Source organism: Drosophila navojoa, chromosome 2 (genome assembly GCF_054131105.1).
Source record: "Drosophila navojoa isolate 15081-1374.11 chromosome 2, UAZ_NAV_1.0, whole genome shotgun sequence".
In the NCBI taxonomy this organism is placed as follows: Eukaryota; Metazoa; Arthropoda; class Insecta; order Diptera; family Drosophilidae; genus Drosophila; species Drosophila navojoa.
The window spans coordinates 9,668,433-9,692,959 of NC_142890.1; the positions used below are offsets into that span (position 1 = coordinate 9,668,433).

Here is a 24,527-nt window from a genome sequence, read left to right on the forward strand (position 1 = left end):
GATTAATAATATATATTATCTCTTCTGTCTTGTGAAGGGTGTGCATAATTGTATTTGCACAAGTATTTCTGTGTTTGGCATTTAGATAGATACTTACTTTTTCACAACTTACTTCTGCTTCATCCAAATCATTTGCGCATTTATTATTATTTTCCATAATTTTTTTTTTATTATTATTAATTTGTTGTTTGTTTTTGGTTTTGTGTTTTTCTTTTACAATGCTTGTTCATTATTCATTATAAACATGCCACGACCACCATCTGGTTGCCTCACGGACTGCCGCTCACATAGCCCGTTGACATAGTAATACATCTATCCGTTACTTAAGTACTACATACCATAGCATATTTATCTATATTCTATATTGTGTTCCGTTTAGTTTGCTGTCGCTAGGCTTAACTTGAATTCCTCAACTTATTTGATATTCCTCATGCATATTTTATGTACTTTTCCATTTATTTTATTCTCTATTTCCATTTCCATTTCAATTTTATTTTGTTTTATTGTTTTTCTCTTTTCCATTATTTAACATAGGTTTCTGCTACGTTCGACTAGGTAGCTTCCTCCTTAACAGTATTGATCTAGCTGCGGTTTGCTAGACTCTTTTTATATTCATTTTCGTTTAACGGTACTTTACATTGTAGCTGCGCCTCGTGCTGTGCTGCCCCGAGAGCACAATGACAAAGTAAAAGGGACATAAACAATATTCGAATCGTTAAAGCGGTTAGATTTACATATATGCAGATATCGGAGGCTGCAATGCAGATTGGTTGTCTAACTGGGAGTGCTGAATGCAATGCTCGCAGTGGGCAGCGACTGCCACAGAGATTGCCGATAGGTACTTACGATACTTATGCGAAAACTGTCTGACAACGGCTTTGGGTATCGGGATTGATAATTATCTTTAAATTCGTCTAATATTAATTAGCTACAAGCTGTTCTATAAGCAGGTTTTCTTCATTAAAGGTCGCTTGCAATTCGCAATTGGGTGGCCTAGGGAACTATTCAAGTGCATTGCAATTTCCCGATAAATATATATATATTTGTTTAATTATATATATGTATATTTATTTAGGATATATTGTATGTATAATTCTCTCATATGTATTGTAATGTACTATGCATTTAATTGCTGCTTTTTGGTATTTTTAATTTGTTCTATAATAGTGTCAACAGTGGTATAACTTGTAAGCTATAATCGACAATCGATAGTCGGTTATCGATATTCATATGAATTATCCATGTTTTTTTTCTTTCTCTTTGACTAATATTCACTAACTGAAGCGTAGGCTAGGGTGCACCAATAGCGTTATAACATATATATAGTATAGTATAGGTATACGAGTATATTTAGGTATATCAAGTTAGCATGTACTATATATATATGTAATATGTATATATATATATTTATATATGTATATGTAACACATATCGTTATCTATATGCATTAAGGAAGACATTTTTTCATGATTGTGACCATTTCTTCAGCGCACTTTACACTCTACACTTGACACGTTCATACTCATCAGATGCATATGTGTTTGTGTGTGTGCGCGTGTGTCTGTGTGAGCACGAGTGTATGTGTGTCTGTGTGTGTGTGTGTGCGTTAGCTTAACGCTCTGCTCAAATGGTCAAGCTTAGACTTTAAGTGTGTATGTTTGTCTGTGTGCGTGTGTGTGTGTTTGTTTGTCTGCTTGTGTTTATTACTGAGTGTCTCAGAAACACTCACTTAATATTCATAGAATTTACGCATTTCTAATTTTCTATACGTACATATTCACAAAAATTGAATAGTTTTTACATAGTTTATTAAGGCGCAACTGAAGTTCGGTTCAATGTACAATTATTTCTCGATTTACTGTTGCTGCTGCTAGGGTAGATCATAATAGTTATTATTTATATATATATTTTATTCTTTGTTTAGTTTAATTTGCATACTTAGACATATCGTTGTGTATATTTGCATGTACATATGTATATAGAGGTATGTACAAAGGGTTAGTTTATACGACATTCCGTGTATATTTAGGTGTTCACATTGATATGTACTGTTAGTATTTGATAGAACGTAATTTATTCCCGACTTATTTACAGCATTGTGGGGATGGGCCAAATTAAACGATTGCATGACATGAAACCTCTTCAAATGAAGACACTCAACAGAATTGCAGAGCAAATACATTAAATGCGCAGTAAGAAAAGCATAATTACTTAAATACTCAGCCATGCAAAGCATAATTGGTAATGAAACCGTAATTCTCTTCGCGCCACGAAGGCCTGCATATTGTGTGGAAAAGTTTGAAATGAATGAGCAATTTTATTTCACATGTCCAAATTTAATTATCAGAAGCGGAAATGTATGTGCGCAAAAGATGTTCGCACCTCAAAACAAAAAATAAATTAATAAAATATTTAATTACAGTTTGAGCCATTCATTGTGTATGCTCTAGCAAAAGGAGATGGGGCTCTATATTAATTTGAAACAATTGCTAAAATAGTGAAATATTGAAATTGGAAATTATCTAGATTATGGAATTTTAATAATGATGAAGATGAGGAAAAGTAAAGAAATATTGTGCAAATATCGTAAAATCTGAATAATAAAGCAACGACTTGAGTAAGGGTATTTGAACTGCGGCTTGCCAATGCCGATATTTTCTTCCTGTTTTTAATTGTGTCAACAATAAAACAATAATGGGGCATAATGTGTAAAAACTGCAATTAACTCTGGCCTGTGTGCTGCAGAGATGATAATGAATGTTGAATGTAAGTAAGTAAATAATTTGTACACAAATATATATGTATATGTATTGCATATATGTATATTGTATAGCTTATATCGTATAAAACACTAGCTACGTCGTTTGTGTGCTCTCCATATACATATGTAAGAATATATGTGTATATGTGTGTGTATGTATGTAAGTGTATACCTTAAACAAATATCAAGTCTATATACAGTTTTCTGTCAGATGCCGTTCAATATCATTGTGTATATAGTTTAAACGCTAGCATTAGTAATTGTAGATAATTTCCATTAATTTTAAGATAATTATTATATAGACAGCAGTTTCATTCCCTCACTTGTTTGAGTATATAAAGTTAATCGTTATCGTTATCGTTATCGCTATCGCTATCATTATCGCTATCGTTAGTCGAATGGTGTATCAAGTACTTAATGCCTCACAGATGTAAGTACGTATCAAAAAGTAAGATCGCATCTTCAAGTTAACAACAAAGCGCACAAAATATCTGCTAGCCCCTAAAAGTATACAACACATTTCGCTAATTCATTATATCATATGCATAGGTATAGGTATATGTATATGTATCTGTATCTGTATTCATATGTTTAGATGCCTAATACTAAACTAACTCACATTTAATGCTGCTGAATATTTAAGTATTATGCTCATATAGGTTTCACTTTCTCTTTGCTTTAGCTACACACACATTTAGACATCCCACAGACACATACACTCTAAATGTATAGATATTCTATATATGTATTTATGTTAGTTTAGTATCGTATTTGGTGAGCACTGCTTAAAGCGCCCATATGCCACACGTTTGACCCCGTTCCCTCGCCCCTTACACCAGCTTACAAATAAACTACATACAGTTAGTGAGCGCTGCAGCTGCCGCTTTAGCTGCCGTGTCATGTTGAGGCAGTGCGCCAGCTGCTCGCTGGCTGCACGGCCAGACGCAGCGTGCCACGGACGGTTAGGGCCAGCGAGAGCAGCAACAGGGAGACCAGGCGGCTGGCCGCTGTCTGGCCACTGCGAGCGGCGCTCGTGCTTTCCGGCCAGACGACATCGACTTCGGACATTTTGAAAATGCTCAACAGTCGGTGGGATTGTAGCTCATTGTGCTCGGTGTTGATATGATGACTGATGGTCTTCAGTATCGAGGTGCACTCGTCCTGCAAGTGGCCAGATAAGCAAGAGTATACGTTTGAGTACAATTTGCACTCGTTCGCACTGGCGAGCTGCAAGCAGCTCAATAGAATTATTAGAATGAGCTCACAAACCTTCTCACGTCGCAGCAGATCGATGTCCTTCAGCTTGCCATCGTGCGGCAGCCGCGCTGCTATGATGATGTTCTCCTCAGTCATATTGAACAGCGTCAAAGTGCACTGTGTCTGCGGGTCGACAGCAACAACAGAATCCAATTAACATTCACGCAACTTGAAGAATTTGGCAGGTGCGCTGGCTTACCTGATTGTTAATGTAGGTTGTCACGTATTGTTGCAGAGCGCGCACAGCATCCTGCACGCCCAGATTGGTGTGGGGTCGCAGCAGTGCCTCATCGGCGGCGCTATAGCCCAGCAGCAAGAAGACGCCTCCTGCAAGAAGCGGCATGCCATAAATCTCAAAAACATTATACAAAACTATTGATTTACACCACTAGATGCTGCATGCAAAATGCACATAAGTGGAGAGAGATGGAGAAAGAAAGAGAGAGAGAGAGGGAGATGGGGGATAACCTTTTATGTGTCTGTCGACTCGAAGAGGAAACAAAGTGCAGCTGGCTGGCGAGCATGAGAATAATGTCTTATACTCTCGGTGCTGCTTTAAAAAGTATTGTTGGCCTGATGCACGCCCTGAGGGCAGCTGCCTGAAGCACTGGCTGCTGCCAAATGAAACACACTTGTCAGCCACGCAACGTCATTGCCTGTCGCGAGCGATAATCGTAAAGTGCTCAACGGGAAACAGAGACGATGCTGCCAGCAGCAGCAGAAGCAGTGGAATTTTGTGCAGAAGTCAAATGGAAATGAGGACGGATCAAGCGAGGTGGGCGGAGACTACTAACCTGGCAGAATGTATTCCCCGAGCGGTGGCTTCATGCAGATAAAACGTCCCGAGTAGCAGAGGCAACGGCCGCGGAACGCCTGATAAGCCGGTGAGGCGTGACTGTAGAACGCCAGGGCGGTGCGACAGGGCGCAAAGGGCACGCAGAGGGCGTGACAGGTGAGTGTAAGCGAGTCGCCGCAGCTGCACAGCTCGCTGCACTCGGCGTCGTCCAACGAGTAGATCTGCAAGTAAAGCCGACATCTTATGAAATCCGAGAAATGTCTTGGCGCCGACCTGCACCTAATTAGGCAGCAGGCATTACATTAAGCATACGCCCCGTGCATCCATGCAGCTGCGAGCTGAAACAATGCGAGCACTAATTGCATTGCCGCTTGCCATGAAACTCTTGTTGCTCCAGCAGCACGTAGAGGCCAAGTGAAAAGAAAAGTGGCCAAAGTGCAGTCGCGTCGCATTGTTGTTGTTGTTGCTGTTGTTGTTTTGTAAATTGTTTTCGTTATTTTTTCGATGTCGTACATGTTGTTGTTCTGTATGCGCTACCATTTTCATGGCGTTGTTAAATGTGGTAATATCTTTTCGTTGGGCACGTGCCGGCACGTGAGCCATCCACACACACACACAGACACAGACACAGGCACAGGCACACATACAGCTTCAACTTGTTGTGTGCTGGCAACAGAAAGTTGTTTCGTTTGTTTTGTTTTGTTGGCTGCCGCTTTGCAAACTTTTAGTTATGCAAATGCATTTTAATAACACTTTCTGAACTTCCGTTGTGTGTTAAAAAAATAAAATAAAAAACTGAAATAAATAAAACCAAATGAAATAAAGCGAAATGGAAGGTTATATAAATCTCGCGGCCGTGCTAGAAAAACCCTTGCGACATTTTTTATTCAAATGAAAAAATGTTAATTGCTGCAAATTGTTGACGATTTGGGACAGTTACATGAACGTGCTGCCGTTTGCATAAAATATTGATTTAAAGCTCCGCATGCCACTTACCCGCTTGCTGCTGCCCTCGCGTATGTGTTGATCGCTTTGATGGGGTCGCTGCACCACACAGTTTCCTGCGAAAGAGATCATTAAAGGAGTTAGTATAAGAAATTGAGTAAGCATTGAATATCTTCTGATGACACAGCCCGGTCTAAGCCTCTGGCCTATGGCACCACAATTTCGTACAAATACCCTCCGATGAATGTCGTTTGGCTCATCCATTCATTCCTCATGCTTTTCATTCATTAAAGAGCGTTTGCTGTGAAACGTGCCAGAAAGTTGGGCAATCCCCTGACTGTTGCCTGGCTGAGTGTTATCTGTTTTTGGAGAGTGTGTGCTAATTGCTGACCTGTAGGCATGTGCGAAATGTTGCCCAACAATAAAAACTAACGAGCCGGAGCCATAGGCAGAGCTAGAGTAGCACCCAGGGCATTGCTCACTTGGTCCGAAAATCATTTAGGAAACTTTCCTAATAAATCAAGTGGAAAATCTTATTTACATTTTTAATTTTTAATAAACGTGCGGCTCAAGTGGCGCATTGAATAAATATTTGAGCAGTGTTAACAAAACAATTTATTTCACTGAATACTTTAATGCGGAAGCTTCAAATTGTTAAATGCTGATGTCAAATGACACGCCCGGCCGGCTGCTCGCCCGCTCCCCCACGATTTAAATCAATTATGAATGAGACATGCAAGCTGCAGAGCTCGACGCTGTCCGGTGACTAAACAACAACAATTCATACAAAATGCACACGCAAATGTCCCAACGGCCTGAATAATTACAGCTTATACACATGGCTTCTATCTGTCCATCTGTGCTCATGCATGTGTGTATGTGTGTGTGAGTTATTTCGGCGATAGACGTGTGGCAAGCAAACAAACTCATTTACATATTTAATGCAATTTGCAGACTGGTTTGCTGCCCAGCTGCACAATATTACGGAAGTATTTTATAAATGCGTAGAAAATACTAAAAAAATATTCTGAGTTGAGCCAAACATTTCAAAGAAGTTTACAAATAAATTTCTATTAATGTTTGGGAAATCGACGAGAATAGCTAATAGATATAAAGTACTATGTATATCGTACTCCTAATCGGCTTTAACTATATATCAAATATTTTCAGATTTACAAACCGCTGTCACGTGAGCAAACTCATTTCCGGCAACACACATACACACACACACACACTGATGTGTCATTTTACATTTCAAATGAAACAGTGTATCGAAATGCAGATATATGTAATTCGTGCAGCTTCCGTTTTCATTTGCCGCAGAGCCCATTAACCACATCAATTAAATTGCAAATTAAAAGCGAGAAAAAAAGAGAAAGAACTGAAAATTAGGGCCAGCATTTATAAGGCACTGGCCTGCCCCCTTGACACGCGAGTTAATTGTGACAAAGCTGGCAAAACTTGTAATGAGAATGCATTAACCAAATATTTTTTAAAAATGAAAAATTGTATGCGGCAAAAAGTTTGGAAGAGCTCTGCTCATAAATGTAACCGGAAGCCTGGCTGCCTGTATGGCCAATATTATCAGCCCTGTTGCTGTGCCCAGTCAGCTATCAGCACTCAACAGTCTGCGGTAGTACGCATAATAGGAGGGCTCGCACACACTTTCGCACAAGCTCACACACACACACACAGACGCACACACGCACACAAAGGGATCGCCCACATGCATTTACTTACTTGGTGGCTGGGTTGTTGTTGTGGTCGCCATTGTTGTGGTCGCTGTGGTTGCCGGCTCTGTGTGGCTGATGCTGTGCACCAGCTCTGTTGTTTCCATTTGGTCAACAAAAATTACCGGATCATCGAAATCTACGCCCTGCCTGCCAAGGCCAGCGTTTTGGCCATTGCCATTCTTCTTGCCCTGTCGCCGATGGTCGCCCTTGCCATTTCCGTTACCATTCCCATTCCCATTCCCATTCCCGTTGCTGTTGCCGTTGGCATTGCCGTTGCCATTACCGTTGCCATGCCCGTGTCCGTGTGCATGCCCCTTGCCGTGATTGTTGTCGTGTTCATTGCCGCCATGATAATCGTTATTTCCGCCATTTCCGCTGGCATCGTTTCCGCTGTGCAGCGGCACTGAGTCGGGCGGATCGAGATAATTGTGTTCCACCGATGCCGGCTCTGATTTCTCCTTTGCCTGTTCGAGTTGTCAAGCGATTGGGTTGTTATTTTATTTATATTTTTGCGTGCGATTTATTATTTATTTTGGATTTTTTAATTTTGTTGCACAGTTATTTTATTTATTTTTTATTTATTTGCAGTTATTATTATTATTTTTTTTTATTATTGTGGTTTTGCGATTGTTGTTCGTATGGTTGGAAACATGAAAAGAAAATGTTTTAAAGGTTTTCAATGCAAGCTCGACTATTTTTGTGCACTGCATTTAATCTGGGAGCTGCAGCAGCAGCAGCAGCAGCAGCAGCAGCAGCAGCAGCATCAGCAGAAGGGCAGAAATTGATTGCTTTGTCGGTTTGAATTCATAGTCGATACTCCGATACTCGAGCGCTGGGTTTATATTGTGCGCTTGGCTTTTCAACTCTGTGCAGCCACTGATTGAGTGCTGATTGGAAAACAGACGGATTGAAGGATAACTGAATGATGGGACGGTGGCCGGGCGGCTGTTGTTGAAGCTTGTTAATCGGATTGGCTATCGGATTGGCCCAGTGCGCCCGGCCACAGCGCTGTTGTTGCCCCACAATTAGTCCCGTTAATGCTCCGACCGACTAACGGAACGCAAGGTTCCGGTGCGGGTGCCGATGTGGGTGCACTCATAGGCGCAGGCTACTTACCTTGAAGATATGCGTGGCGGGCTTCCTTGGGGTTTGCTTCGGCTGCAGGCTGGTTGTTGTTGTTGTCGTGGTCGGCGGCGGCGGCGGTGGGGGTGGCGGTGCGCGCGTCGTGGTGGTCGTGGTCGTCGTGGTTGTTGTCGTCGTTGTGGTCGTCGTCAGAAAGCCCAATTCAGCCAGACGCTTCATATGGAAGTCCTTTTGTGCCTCGACTGCAAGATGCATAAGATTTCTGCTGCATCCCGTCATGCAATTACCCAGCCGTGGCAGTCTACTCACCCACACACGGATTCATCCAGAGCAGGCGACGCCAGCCTACGCACTGGTAGAGATGCTGTGGATCGGTGCCCTGACAGGCGCATGTGGTGCGCAGCATGGTCCCAAGGATGCCAATCATTGCGGTGCGACAGCCACTGGGTCGGCCGGCGCACTTCTTGGTCACACTGTCCACGGCACAGGCCTGCTCATAATACTCCAGCTTGAGTCTGTCAAGGTTGCGGTTTGCGAATAAAACAAAAATGGAAATCGGAGTATTAACATGTGTGAGCCGGCAGCAAACTCTCGGATCAGAGCCACCCATCAGCCCATCAGCCCATCAGCTCGTCAGCTCGTCAGTTTGTAGCTGCAGTTAACGTATGTCTAGTTGTCTGAATACCTGTCTCTCTGTTGCTAAGTGTCCCGTTACCTGCAACCACAGTAGCTAGCTCGAGTCTGAGATTGATGTCCAGCCATTTATGCTGGAATTACACTTGGTATCCTCGTGCATTTGATGGTTCTGCAGTTGTTGCTACCACCGCAAGCAGCAACACAATTTATTGCATCGGGTTTACGACACTGCCGTAAAATGCGAGCTCACTTCAGCTGCAGCTCTATCTGCCATGCGGCGTATGCGTAATATGGCTAACAGAGCAGACAAGTGTGGAGCGCTCTCTTGCCGTTGGCGCTTCAGTCATTTCAATCAGCTGCCACTTTACCGCCAAATAACATACAGATGAGCTCTATTAGACACGCATTCAATTCCGACATCTATTTGGCATTTATGGTGCCCCCAGGCAGCGAGATGCACATGATTGCCAACAGATGGCCAGCTGGCATGATGGGCAGCACTTATTGTGCACTCAATTGATAATTGATAATCAGCCAGATTAAATAAATTATAATCATTGACATTGTTTGTGCTCTTTGGCCTGCCGGCCAGCTGATGGTTATATAAAGGCATGCATTGGCGGCACACAGAGAGGCGTGGCACGTGGCACATCGAGGCAGCCATCTAAGAGTTGGTAAAACAATCTGCCACCCTTGGGGCCAGGCAGCCGAACAAGTGCGTCACGCCCAGCGTCTAACAATCTACAATGCACGTGCTTGAATGCAACGCGTCGTATACGTAATAAGTCAACATAAGCACTCGAATGGCAAGACGAAAGCAAACTGCGAACACACACGCACACACGCACACAGACACCCACTCGGAGAGCTGTTGTGTGTAGGCAGCGCAGCATAGAAAATGAGCGTCATTAGTCCAATTTAGTTGTTTACTAAAGCAAGTGAGATTCACTTAAAAGGCAATTAATTTTCACAGCCACAACCAGAGCCACGTTCGCTGCGGTTGTTCAGCTGTAACATGACAACAAACACACCGACATCCCACCACACACACGCACACGCACACATGACGCTGCAAGCAAGCCATGGCTGCATCGTATTTATCACTTAACTTTGTGTTTGACACATTCGCGGCCTGGCTTGAAGTTTGCCGAGTGCAGCCTGACTCTGCCTCGCTCTGTGCTCTGCGGCACCCTTGCCACGCTGCCGTGTTTAATGAAGAGCAGCGCACAAAGTGGCAATTTAACGCCCGGTTTGACAGTGACGCGGATTTTTGGCATCAAAGCCGAACAACTTGAGCTGTTGCCTGCTGGCTATGAGTTTGGCTTGTTGTCAGCTAAATGACTTTCGCGAAAGCGCCATCAAAACTGCGGCCGTCTCAGCGAGCGAGCTAAATATGTGTAATTCTATAAGCACACGAAATTCAATTTGCTTTAATTGAATAACAGTTCAAAAACACGCGTTCCACACACACACACAGAGAGAGTGAGAGAGCGAGAGGGAGTGAGAGGGGGGAGAGTTTAAAACGAGCTGCGGATTTACATGCGATGCGCATATTTCCGCTTCCGCTTAGCAAGCATTTGAATTATGGACACAGCGCGTCGCCCTGGGGTCCTGGAGCGCTGGGGTCCTGGGGGCATAGCTGGCACGACTACATATGTATTTAACCCACCTGCACTCGCGAAACTCTTTGCAGCTGTCGGCTACAACGTGGCAAGCGGGCGGCGGATGGTAGTAAATGCCATTGGAGCTGGCTGGATTATTGTTATCGGGCGGCCTCTGAGCGCAGACGGGATGCAGTTTTTCCTGTGCAATCATGCACATGTCGGGCCGATTGCCGCTCTGCAGGCTGGGACTGTTGTTGCTGTTGCCGGATTTTCTGTTGGAGCAGGAAAGAAGGCGCCGTTGGAGTTGTATTTGCATTGAATGTTATTGTTGTTGTCGTCGTTGTTGTTGTATTTGCTGTTGCAGTGGTTGACCAACAACGGCTGCCACTTACTTGCATAGACAAAAGGCAATGTCCAGATTCAAGTCCTCGTGCGGTCCTTTGTAGAAGGACTGCAATGATGTCATGCACGCATTGCGATTGCAGCGATGCAGCTCGCAATGCGTCAGCATTGGCTGCAGCGATGATGAGCAGGCTGGATCCTCCCGGCAGCTGTCCAGTGCTGTGTGGCAGGTACTCTGCACACGTTTGTGGCGAAACGGGAGAAGAACAAAAACAAAGAAAAAACAAAAAATCTGCATTGTTGTTGTGCACGCAAAATGTAAAAGGTGCTGCAACATATTCAGAATACTTTTTGCATTTGCCCTCCGGGAGGTGGGCGCAACTGCAGTGCAGCTGACTGATGCATAGCCCCGACCACGCCCACTCGCTCCGGGTCGAACTTACCTGAAAATGTTGCTTGATTATTTCCGTTGAGAGGTCAACTTCAACGTCCTGACCACCTACAGCCGGAGCAGCACAAGCATCACGAGCATGAGCACAGCATGAGCATCAGCAGACGTGCCCAAGTGACCATCGCATTGACGTCCAGAGTTAAAGTTGAGTTCGGCCGAGCGAAATCACGAGAGTATTCAGAGCCAACATCGTTTGCCATAATTGTACGATGAGCGTAGCAAGTGTAGAAGAATGTTGTAAATGAGTCCATTAGTTATCGGCTTTGATAATGGTAAAGCACTTGCAAATATTTCAGAGCACTCTCAAGCACCTTCGATAGCTACACAGAGTGCGTCCGCCAACATGAACGAAGCGAGGCTGCGGAGGGGACGGGGCTCTAATGCAATGCGTGTAATTGCATGAAAATGTTCGTTCAACATTTTTCGAATATTTTCATTAATTGGATTTGTGTTACTCTCGTTTTTCTTTTTTGTTTTTCTGCCGAGCGCAAAAATGTGGCATATGGGGCGGCATGTAATCAATGAATAATGTTCATTTTTTGCACCTCTGCATATTTATTCATTGCATTTATTGCTAACTAATTAACAAATGAATATGCATATTTCATATTTGTGGCTCGAGCTTATCACAAAAGCGCCCATAACTCGATTACGTCGAGGGATTGATGGCAAATAATCCTAATTAGAAATGATTATCAACGCGCGCTCCCTGCTGAGCGCACGCAGTATGAATGGAGCGGAGGAGCAGGGGCTGGGGCTGGGGCTGGGGCTGGAGGCGTCTATTTCGCGTCATGTTGGGGAGCAGCAACAGCTGGTGCCTGTTATAGATTACATTTTAATTAACCAACTTGTTGTTGGCTCTCGTTTCTATCCAATGCCATGGTTAAGTCCATTGCGACCCGACACAGATCCACCCATAAATAATCCAAAATAATCGAATAATAAAAACGAAAGGCATAAATAATGAAATTAAAAGCAAATATATTTATATATTTATATATATCTATATTAGAGTCCAAATTTGTTGCCTATAACTTGAAATGGAGGTTCGGGGCTCGTTCAATGGGGAATCGATTCTCAACTGCGGGAGGAGCAGGGAAGGAGCGTAGACTTGATTTATTCATATATGTATATTTTTGTAGTGAGCAGCAGGGCTACGGGTGCAGCGGGGCTGCGGGGGGCGTATCAAACACACTATTTATACTATGTATTGTATATAGTTTTACGCATAAATTATAGATTAAATATTTCAATAGACTTTTGTCGGCCTTTTAAACTACAGCCTACTCATCAAAATACTTATTTTGGATAACGCGCCAGGAGCGACGCTTAACTAACAATGAAGTTCTGTTTTATGTGTGTGTCTGTGTGTGTGTTTGTGTGTCTTAGCTCTGATTTGGCCACACCTGTGCGCCCGAGTGAATGGGAATGTTTGAAATGAGAACTGGAACTGAGTGTAGTTCAGTCTGACTATTTAGTATTTTATGTAGTTTCCGTTTGATTGCAAACAGAGTATGTGAGCATCTCTGAATGCACTTAAAATAAATAATAAAATGTAAATTATTTAAATGTTTCCGATGCACTGAAGACATAAAAACAATTTCGAATTCAACTCATAAAGCTCAAATCAAATGTAAGCAGCTGCAATGCAAAATGAACAGTTTCATAGTAGAATTGTTTTTCTGTCTTATTTCGATTAGTTTCGATTAGAGCTGAATCTTCAAAATATCAAAATGATTTTCCACTTGAGCTGAGTTTGTTGGGCTTGTATGAAATGTTGTTGTTGTTGTTCGTTCGTTCGTTCTAAGACCTTGGCTCTTCATATGCTTATGGAAATTTGTATGCAATACCAATTTCGGTATGGATGGCATGAGTGAATGTTTCAACTGCTTTTGAGTATATAAATATATTTGTAGTATTCTTGTTGTTGTTATGATAGTGTTGTTGTTTGTTGTTGTTGTTGTTGTTGTTGTATTTAACTTGAACACGCAACATATGAAACATATTGGTAAAAAAGATTTGCATTTTGAACAAAATGTTTTAGTTGAATAAGAAATGTATGTAACGCATGTTGTTTGTACTTAGTATTTGAATTATTTGTGATTGTAACTGTTTATTGTTCTTGTTTCAAAAAACGGGTGCATCGAAGAATTTTGTAAAAAAGTGTGCTTGAATTAAATGTAACAAAAATTGTATTTTTAGCTTTTTTGTTTTTAATGAATTTTGTTTAAAAGTTTTATAGCAAATTGTACAGTTAGATTTGTTGTTTTTATTAATGGTATTAACAATTTGTACAGCTCTCTCATCCGCCATTATAGCTTTCGGTTTTGCTTTTGGTTTTAGTTTTGGTTTTGGTTTTGTATATATGTAAACAAAATGGCAAACAAAATTCATTATTCGAAATTTTCATACCGAAGTTGAAGCAATTTTTGTTTTTGTAAAAATTTGTATAAAAATTTCCAAAACATTTGAAAAAACAAGTGGCAAGCTACATAAGGCAAAAGAAACGTAACTAAAAACGAATAGTTAAAAATATTAAAGTAGTCATATAATATAAGTATATGTATATATATAGAGAGAGAGAGTTATATATATATGTATATATACGAGTATGTCGGCAGTTTTTGTTGTTACTGTTTGATATTTATAAAAGTTGAGCGATTGCTAAAATTATGCACAAAGCCATGACGAGCTCGGGGCGCGCCAGTAGTTAGTTAATTTGGTTTGATTAATTCGTTGTTGTATCAACATTGAAATCAAAAGTTGATTACTAAAAAATTTACCTGCAACGGGGTGTGTTAGTTACAGGGGGACGACACAACACGCGCAAAACGTTATGAATTGATTACGAAATGAAAATCAAGGTAAAGCATAAAGGTAAGAATAAACGCTACCTGTCACCTGTCGGGTGAAAACAAACGAAAAGAAACCGTGTGCAGAAACCTAGCAGCATCTGCTCTCATCTCTGTTTTCGTCTGCTGATCATATTTATTATATTATTTGCTATTTTGGTTTGCCTAGTTTGTGGTCTGTTTTTGTATTTATTTATTTATTGATTACGTTCATGCTAATACATGTACACATACTTTGATAGTAAACACCGGCATTTCCGTTTCCGTTGCCATTGCCGTTGCCATTGCCATTGCCATTGGCATTGCCGGCGTAGCCATAGCCCGTATCAACAATATCGAATGGCGATTCATTTCCGGCGCCTGTCGCCGACGCACCCGCCGCCATGTGGCGCTGATGAAAGCCGCTTATATTGAACGGATAGCTGAGCACGCCGTGCAGCGAGTTGGACACCGAGCCCGGATAATTATAGCTGCTCGCCGAGCCGCCCGTCGCTATTAATGGCGTATCAATAACCGCCAAATTATCATCGAAGATTCTCTGATGCAATTTCTCGTCCATGCCCAATATTCTTACTGGAATTTTAAGTAGCAAGAAGAGAGAGGGTAGAATGGTTGTTGTAGTTGTACAGTGCCTGTTACGTATGTTGTTGTTACGAGTAGCTGTTGTTGTTGCTGTTGTTATGACTCTAGCTGCTGCAGTTGCTGCCAACTTGCAACACATCAACATTTTGGCCATCCAATCAATTTGCACAATTCATTTTCAGTTCGGTTTTTTTTTTTGTTCAATCTTGGCGTACAAATTTCTTGTTTTTTGTTTTTTTTGTTCTTATTGTATAAAAGAAAATTAAGTTTATATATGTGTGTGTACCCATCGAATGACATGGGCTTATACTTTTTGAAAGTACTTTCTATAAACTCAACTTAGATTAATCAAACAAAAATACAAGTGAAGAAGATCTTAGAAAATAAGAATTCGAAATATACATGGACAGTTTGGGAAAACGGTGCGTTCTATATAGGTGCGGCTAGTACAACAAAGTAGGGCGTGTGTGAGAGTGCGTTTGGTATTTCAGACATCAGTCATACTAAACATATTCAATACCATTTAGTTTGTGTGCAAATAGAATAAAGCAAATGCTGAACGCCAACAACTGCAATCGACATTAAATTTTATGACAAGCCGTAAGAGCAACAGAAAAATATAATAAAAACAAATTTAAAATTAGATAGAAGCGACCTGAGCCTTGGGCAATTGAGTGCTTAAATAAATAACTATGAACATTTATCGCACCTTGAAGCAAGTGTCATTGGTGCTACGGCGTCGTGGCTTTGGTTCGATTTAGCCAATTGCTTATTGTGTGGCTCGCCACGCACCAATTGCCAGTGCAGGGCTGCCGTTTCCGCTATCAATGTCAATAGCAGGGCAGAAGCCCAAATACAAGCATAATGCTAACAGAGACGTGCTGTGCGTGCGTGTGTCTGTGTGTGTGTGTTTGTGTCTAACTTTGTGTATCTTTCAAATGTCATGCGCTGTTAGAGCGAGCAAATGGTAAACGATTCAATGGAGACGCTTTGCAACCACAGCAGCATTTGCTTATCTCGCCTAGCGCACGCCAAAGTGCGCTTCATTTGAGGCGCCTGCTCAAAGGATGCGAGACCCCTCTGTGCTTAAGCTTTAGCATCAGCATCAGCATCAGCTCCTGCACCAGCTTTCAGTTTCCGCAGCAGGCAGACGGTCAATGCGGGGCGCCGAATGGCAGGAAAATGCCATGGATTTGCCTTTGCCTTTCGTCTACCGTCCGCCGTCTGGTGTCCGCCTCCTGCTGGCAGCTGCCTGCCGCCTGCCGCCTGCGAAACGTATTTATGTTTGTCGCTTATTTTGCCAAACAAATATTTGCACAACAAACTGTTGGGGTGCGACAGAATTGGCGGAACTCGAAGCTGAATCGGAATCGGAATCGGAATCCCAATCGTAATCCCAGCAAGAGGGGCGGCAGGAGGCAGGCAGAGGGACGATGAGATTAGCGCTGTTTGCCAAGTGTTATCGCCCATGTAAACAGCTGTCGACGAGTGGATCTCTCGCCTTCAAAGTCGCGCAATTGTTGCGTATACGCAGCGTAGTCAGCACCATCTCAGAGTGGCTTTAATTATTTAAGCGAGAGTTGCATTTGGGCCAGTTAATGCGAATGATTGCCACTGTTATACATGCTGCAGCATGTGCTGTTATTTGGAAATTAGGTTAGCACACTGCGTACCAGCTGTATGTGCATGTGTGCCATAACAATGCCAGCCCGGGCATTGGCGGATCTCGCAGTACAACAAAAATATTTACTGCACGTGAAACAAACTGGAGCTAGAGCCAAACAGGTGTGCATATACTTGGTGCAGTCACTGTTGCTCACATTAAATGTTTTACTTGTGCCTAATTAAATTTCCCCAACTGTGCTGTGCAGATCAACTGCAAAGCTTTGCGATGATGATGATGATGTTGATGATTATGATGCTAAGCGATTGGCAAACGAATCTGATTATTATGATTCAAATTGTGGGTCATCGGGTTACCACTTTAACTGGCATTAATTATCAGTATCGGATAAATTACAAATGTTGTTATTGTTGTTGTTTGCTGTCTTGCAACGGCGTGTGATTAAAATTTGTTATTGCTGCCGCTGCATTGGCTGTGTGTGTGTGTGCGATTCAATGTATGTGACATGCATAAATATCTGCCAATATTTGCGCAAATTCACAATAGCTGTATTACGTGTGCATGTGAATGGGTGACTGCATGTGTGTGTGTGTGTCCCATAGCTGAATTGGCAAATGAAGTTGCCCAGCCCTGAGCACAATGCGAACAGATTCAAATTTATAACCATCAGCAGATGGCCAACGAGTGTCCCAGTGCATGCTGAAACAAAAGGATCAGCATCGATGATGATGATGTTTATGGCGATAATGATGTATGTAGATGCTGATGATGATGATGGACGACCTATGACAATGGCTAATGAAATTTGTGGCAATGTGCAGAAGAGCAAGTGCACATAAAATGCGTAACAATCAAAAACAATCGGTGCGAGGGGCGATCGATCGATTAACATAATGCGGCATGCAGCAAGTGTGTGTGTGTGTCTGTGTATATGTGTGTGTGAGTGATAGAGATGAGGAGTGTTAAAGCGGGAGCTAAAGCTAAAGCTGCATGTGCCGCTGATTGTGTATGTGTGTGTGTGTGTGTGTCTATGTGTGTGTAACTGAGAGCTGTAAATAAGCAGCAACCGAATATAATACACATAATGGATGCCAATTCAAGCCAAGAGCCACTGCAAGGGGTGGGGGGGAGCGTGGTGCACTTCATATCAATAATGTACTTAGTTAAGTTTGTTTGGAGCAGATATGGTTTTGGGGGCTGGCTCGGTATTTGGCGCTGGGGCACAGAGCTAACAAACAAAATGCTTATTTATGGCACTTCTGTGCATTCCAAGTGAGCGAGCGTGTCTGATTGCATGTGTGTGTGTGCGTGCGAGTGTGCGTGTGTTGCATTACTTTAACTGCAAGTGATTGCAGTGGAAGATAGCCATAACTATGCCCCAACAGCCAAACGCCAAGTTAGGTACAAGACAGCAAGTGGCAGGCAGACGGCCGAGCCACAACAAGGCGCAGGATGCACAGGACTCGGGATGTGGCTGCAGTCGTCGCTATTTGCCCGCCGCCTGTTTGTCTAATACAGTGCCACAAAAGGATGCAATTATCTGGAGCGCAAGAGATAGATAGCTAAATAGAGCGAGACGCTGTGAGTTACTGTCAGCGAGTGCCTTTGGTGCAGTGGTGCAGTGCTGTGGTAGTGCGGTGGTGCAATGGTGCTGTGGTTCAGTGCTGCAATGTATGTGTGCGTGTGCTTCAATTGTCTAATGTGCTCTTACGTTACCCCTATTCAAGCCCCGTAACTCGCATAGCTTTATTTATTACCTGAACTGCCTTACAGTTCGAATTAAATGTATTTATACAGCTTACCAACACTGAGCAAAAATAGCTAGTTACCTTTGAGAAAAGCTCTAGAAAATATAAATAGTTGTATGAGGCAATAAAAATGTAACTGAGAATAAAAATAAAAAATAGATTTCATAGCGAATTCAACAGGTTGAAATATAGATTCTTGTCTTTTATTATAGATTCTCACTAATATAAAAAAAAAAAAAAAAACAAATTTATTTAAATAAATCGACAATAAGAATTTTGATCCCACTTTTACTAAAAACGTTCATCTCGAATGTAAATTAACATGATTTGTGATAAGAAATAGATTGCAGAGGAGTGAAGTCTTACAAGTGAAGCCCACTTAATCGAGTGCTCAATTGAAGTGCATTTGATTTATAGAATTGCATTAAATAATTTATTTACTTACCCCTCTCGTCCAGTGTGCTAGCGGCATGAGTGCGGTGGATGATATCGCTACCGGCGACAAAATCGCCCAGATGTGCTGCTTTGTGCATGTTGGTGCTGGTGCCGGTGCTAATTGAAGTTGCGAGCATTGAGGAAATTGCAAGTATTTGGAAATTAAGTGCAAGAAGTTATATAATAGAAAATGTGCAGTGTGTGTGCGGGTGGGTGGGTAAGTTAGCTTCGCATGGCATTTGGGATAGATCTGGTGTAGGGCAGGTGCAGGTGCAGGTGCTGGTGCTAGTGCATGTGCATGTGCATGTGCATGTGTGTGTGCTCGATGAATTAGCTGTGGTTGTTGCTGTGATTGTGGTGGTGGTGGTGTTGCATAAGGACAGTTTGTAAAGGACATTTGCAGCCGTTGCTCATTAATGAGCAAAATGACTTAATGCGGCTGCAAATCGGCTTAAAGTATTAACAGACCAAGTCGCTTGACATTTCACTTCCGCTGACAATTGACAAAGCAGCTGGCATTATAAATTCATTTTTGACCATATTTCGGACATCTATTTAGGCTCGTTGCTCGCTGCTAGTTGCAGGCAGCATTTGAATATTGAATAAGATGGCATGCATTAGGTGAGTCGATTAAGTATTTAAATGGCCTGCAACTGCAGAGATATATATATATATATAGAGAGAGAGAGAGAGAGAGAGCTGCTGCCCAGGAGCAACTGCAACCGACATGTTTCTACTCGTTTCCTTGTTGCTGTTGCTGTTGTTGCAGCTGCTGTTAGCCTCATTCATTAGTTGACTACTGTTGGCTGTTAACCGGAAATTGTGGCATACCCAAGTGAGTCAATTATTTTAAAAGCTTTGCTGCATAAAGTTTTCAGCTGCAGCCCCGTCGTTGTGGTTAAGAGAGTTTTTGGTTGAGTTAATGAAAGACTTGATCCGCCACACGGAGAGCGGGGTACTGCCCTAGGAGAGCCAGCATGCACTGCCCACTCGAGCAATCATATGTGAAGAAAGTTTGAACAAAGTTGGCGGCTTAAAGATGCCAACTTTGGCTCGGCCAGGCCGAATCACACCCTCAACTGCATACTTAGGCGATATGGTTGAGCTGCTGGTGCTGCTGCTGCTGCTGCCAGCTGCAATGGTTCCAACGGTGCTCGCCGGCTCCACGCCGTGCGCATAGTACGTGTGCGTGTGTGGATGCGTGTGCGTGTGCGGACGAGGTCCTGGCCCGGTGTCGACCACGACCACCACATCGTCCACAACGCTGCGCTCTAGGTCGTCCGCGTGGGCTGGCGGCGACTGTGGCTGCTTCTTGTGGCTGTGGTGCGTGGTGGTGGTGGGCACGTCGACAACCACATCGTCGTCCTCGGAGGTGTGCGGACTGTGCGAGGCGAGCACCAACGGGTTGTTAATGCCCCACGAGGGCGGATGCAAATAGTGCGGATAGTTTGAATAGATTTCAGCGCGTATGCGATCATCGTAGTCATCATCGTCCGAATCGTCCTCATCTTCCGCCTGCTCCTCCTCCGCGTCAACCTCCTCCGGGTGCTCCCTGCCACTGTTGGGCTCATCATGATAGTGGTACTCGATGTTGTTCGACAAGAGCTCCGTGCCATTCAAGGCGTGGCCGATGCGTTGGCTGTGCTTTTGTTTCTGTTTTCGCGTCGGTTTCGGCTTCGCTTTTGGCTTTGGTTTTAGCTTCGGCAAGCCGTTGGGGAAAAATATTATTCTATCTGCAAAGAGCCAAAGAGTGGGAGAGCGGGGAAACGGGACAATGGGCAGGAGTGGAGGATGCGCAGACATGCGTGAGGTGCAAATACAGTTTAGTGCCAAAAATGGTGCAAATTCGTTTCAGATGTGTGCGTGGGTGTGGCTGTGGGTGTGTGTAGTGGTGCGGGTACGCTTATTTAATTAGTGCTATTAGTGCCTGGGGTGCATTTAATCCAAAGGTGCGAATAGTGTTGTGCTGTTGCAGCTGCTAGCGAAGTGCGGCTGTGACCCCACAGCGCCAGCGCCAGCTAAGCGTGTCCAGGACTTGGCCCGAATTGAGTTGAGCTCGGGATTGGATTTGAATTTGAGCTGCAGTGTTTTACGGTTTTGCTTTTGGGTTGCTTGAAAATGTGAAGATAATGAAGTAATTTTGGTTTAGCGCCAACAAAAGCATGAACTAAGCTGATAGTCTATGTGAAAGGATAGCTAGGGTGAGACCTCAGCAAGTGGCCCCGCTAAGCCCGGCCCAAGTCTTGCAAAAGAACAGAACGATTTGTACGGTTTGCAGTAGAAAGTGGACAGAAGCGAGAGCTAGATAGTACAGCAACGATTACGATTAAATCAAAACTAGTTATTACAGTTACCAGCAGTTAGTGGATAATATTGTAGTTCCAAATGTGTTTCGTACTTTGTGCAATCAATCAATCAATCAATGGTAATGTCAATATAATGTCAATCTATATGTAAAGCACAGTAACAGCGCCAGTTAGCGTGTGGCATATCAATTCGAATCGGCTAGCAGTTGGTGAGGGTATTCGGGTAACTCTTACTGCTAATTATTATTATTATTATTATATATTGGATAGATAGATAGCAAGGTCAATTTTACAGTACTTTGATATTTGAATGGTGAGTGTGTGTGAGCGAGAGAGAAATATATATATATATATAGAGAGAGAGAAGAGGAAGAGAGAAGAGGAAGAGAGAGAGAGAGAGAGAGAGAGAGAGCGAGGGAGATAGAGCGGTGACAGTAAACACGGCAGCTTTACATATATATAATTATATATATTGTAGATGTACGTATACGTGATATTTACGATATTACTGAGCATAGCTAATACGTATAGTATAACCATATATTCAAATACTGATATAGGCATGTTATTGCTAATAGGTTGTTTACTGATCGCATGTCACGCAAATGTGGGAATTGTTGTTGTTGTTGTTTTTTTTTTTAACTAATTTGTTTATTAATTTTTTACTGTTTTGGTTTTGATGCAAAAGCGTGCGATTTTAGTTTCAGGTTTTTTGGTATTTTTTTTTTTCATTGGTATTTAGATTACTTAAATTATTAGGCTAGTTTCAGTTTTGAGCGGTTCACAAAGTACCAAAACGGAAAACAACAAAATTACAAAATGGAAATCGAAATCGAAATCGAAACGAAAAGTAGACAGAACTGAGGAGAAATTCATTTGTGTTGAGTAAAGAACGTATAACACATAATACGATAATAAGATAGTACTCAAAATGGTTTTGCTTCTTCGCTTAACCATAGATAGAAGAAAGAAATCACATTTAATGTTCCAAGAGATGAAATAAAAATGTATTTTCTTTGCATTTCGCCGAATGTTTCAGCATTTGACGCAATCTTCTTTCTTTTTTGTTCGTTTTGTCAGGATTTTGTGTTCTTGTTGTTGGCTGTAGTTGTGGTTGTAGCTGTTGTTGTTGCTGTTGTTGGTGGCATCAGCCGTTGCCGGAAAACTTACCCACACACGGATTGTGATTAACAATATTAAAAATACGATCACAGCGCTTTTTCATATGATTATTCGGACAGATGCACCCGAACATGGGCGACAAGCGCAGATTAGTCCAGGCATCGTGGCAGGCATCCCTGAAATGAAAATACTCGCAGTCAGTGGGGCTCTGTAGAACGAAAGCACAGCAGGAAAGGCAGCACCTAAGCCGACGCACAACCACCACAGCTAATTGAAATTATATTCAACCCCAGCGCCGACCCTTTTCGTATACAAAAAAAGTGCGGAAGAAACTCGACGAACTAAACCCCTTAAACCCGACCCAAGACCCGACTTCCGCTCGACGCAGCAAACTTTAAAATTGGCAATTGCATCAAAAATGCATACATACGGCAGTTCAATTAATATTTTATCGCATAGGTGGCAGCAGTTCGACTGTGGGCTGTGGGCTGTGGGCGAGGTCGCCCAGCGCCCGTTTACCGCATGGCCTGTGCGTGCTCAAAGTTTAGACGGCGGCAGTGAAACTTTAAGCCAGGCCAAAGAGCGCGCCGGGGCCGCCGCAAAAAGTCATTTCGAGTTATTAAAACATTCAGAACGTTTGTATTCGAGGGTATTGAGCCAGGCGCCGCAAGCAACTGGCGTCAGCAAGGATATGTGAAGGCTGCAGGAAGCAGCTGAAACTCAACTAGCAGGAAATTTCATTTCGCTGCTCTTAGTTGAAGTTGGGCGAGAATGCCACGCCCACGCCCGCAACCTTCGCCCTGTCTCGCTATCGAGTATCGAAATTAAATGTTGCTTCTGCAGTTTGTGCAGCGTCGAAAGTTTTTGCGGCAACAAGCTGGGATGCTCAGCTAAAATGCCATCACCAGCAACTAAATCCATTTTCTCATTAAGCCAAACAGTTTAATTGAATGATTTTATTATCCGCCCCACTTTCGCCAAGTTCGCAGACACTGCCGGTGCACTTTTTGTGCCGCTGCTCTAATTAGCATTCGCTTCACAGTTTCCCCCAATTTGCAACAGTTTGCGGCTGCCGGCAGGACGAAAGTGGCAGAGCGTGGAATACTAAGCGAGAGCTTGTTGCTTAGTATGCAAACTGAATAATCAATAATTATAATTGATATGCCGGACCTTGCTGAATTCACTTATCGATTGCACAGCCTGCAAAAGAATTACTGCCAGCCCAGCAATTCCTTCAGTTCTGCCCCTCAAGTAGCCCCGAGCTGCTTATCTGCACTTAACAGAGATTCCCCTTTCTTTTTAATTTGCGCAATTCACTCACCTGTTCTCCATTTTGCACTTATTATCGCGCACCTTGCAGTGAGTCTTGAAGTCCTCGAAGAGCTTTAGGCATTTGCGCTCCTGCTGGCACACGGACAGCGCATGGTTGCACGTGGGCAGGGCGTCAATCGGATAAGGATCCTTTTCGGCTGTGGGGAGGGATTAACAGAAAGGAAATAGAGCAAAACGAAAGCAAGCCAAATGATTTAAGTGGGACTATCAAAAGTTTAAGGTGTCATCGTTGCCTGTGGCATGCGACATGCGGCATGCGGCATGCCACACGCAGTTGGCGGCACTTGCAACGCACTTACCTTTTTTGAGCACAAATCCGCACGGATGATCGAACAGAAAATCCCGGAAATGATTGCAATCGGGATCCATGCCGGGTTCCTTGCACAGGCAGGTGGGGCGAAAGAATTGGAATGCCTGCAGCGTGCGTAGCGCCGCTTGGCATTTTGTTACCGTCACCGTGCTGCAGGACACTGCAAGGACAATGAAAGAGACAGCAAGCCAGGCTATAAAAACGAGCAGCGACAGTTATGCTTAATGATCTCTAAATGGCAGCAGCGCTTAAACTTTGACATTTCGCTGGACGTGTCCGTGTCCTAGTCCGTGTCCGTGTCTGTGTCCTTGTCCGTGTCCGTGTATCTGTCCAATTCGGAATCGCTGCTCACATCGATTACCCAAGTTGTAGCCAGTTGACAGTTGTTATAAATGGCAGGCGGGCGTCGGCCCAAAAACAGACAACTACAAACCAAACACATGTCATAATACCCAACAATAAACAACGACACGAACAGCAGCAGCAACAGCAGCAGCAAACAGCAACAACAACAACAACATTCACAAATATAGCTGCAACAATATGAATAATTGAGTCCCCAACAAAATGGTCGATTTAAGCGACCAATGAAGCGAGCAGGCAGCGTG

At 43.0% G+C, this 24,527-nt stretch overlaps 1 protein-coding gene across 9 annotated transcripts in view; it reads right to left on the bottom strand.

The window, feature by feature from the left end:
- Window positions 1-488: 488 nt before the first annotated feature.
- The window catches only part of Gfrl (Glial cell line-derived neurotrophic family receptor-like), a 107,851-nt gene continuing 83,812 nt past the window's right edge, over window positions 489-24,527 (bottom strand). For 7 of the 9 annotated variants that reach the window (XM_018113246.3, XM_089256294.1, XM_089256293.1 and 4 more), the window contains 17 exons: window positions 23,909-24,079; window positions 23,599-23,746; window positions 22,326-22,453; window positions 19,937-20,582; window positions 18,860-18,966; window positions 14,695-15,033; window positions 11,601-11,656; window positions 11,208-11,392; window positions 10,881-11,087; window positions 8,885-9,090; window positions 8,609-8,817; window positions 7,500-7,956; window positions 5,811-5,875; window positions 4,813-5,035; window positions 4,218-4,345; window positions 4,031-4,141; window positions 489-3,922 (listed from right to left, as the gene is read on the bottom strand). In XM_018113246.3, the coding sequence (XP_017968735.1) occupies window positions 3,659-3,922; window positions 4,031-4,141; window positions 4,218-4,345; window positions 4,813-5,035; window positions 5,811-5,875; window positions 7,500-7,956; window positions 8,609-8,817; window positions 8,885-9,090; window positions 10,881-11,087; window positions 11,208-11,392; window positions 11,601-11,656; window positions 14,695-15,033; window positions 18,860-18,966; window positions 19,937-20,582; window positions 22,326-22,453; window positions 23,599-23,746; window positions 23,909-24,079 (3,650 nt within the window). In that variant the 3' untranslated portion in view covers window positions 489-3,658. The remainder of the gene's footprint in view (window positions 3,923-4,030; window positions 4,142-4,217; window positions 4,346-4,812; window positions 5,036-5,810; window positions 5,876-7,499; window positions 7,957-8,608; window positions 8,818-8,884; window positions 9,091-10,880; window positions 11,088-11,207; window positions 11,393-11,600; window positions 11,657-14,694; window positions 15,034-18,859; window positions 18,967-19,936; window positions 20,583-22,325; window positions 22,454-23,598; window positions 23,747-23,908; window positions 24,080-24,527) is intronic. The other 2 variants (XM_018113247.3, XM_018113248.3) reach the window with 2 other exon arrangements.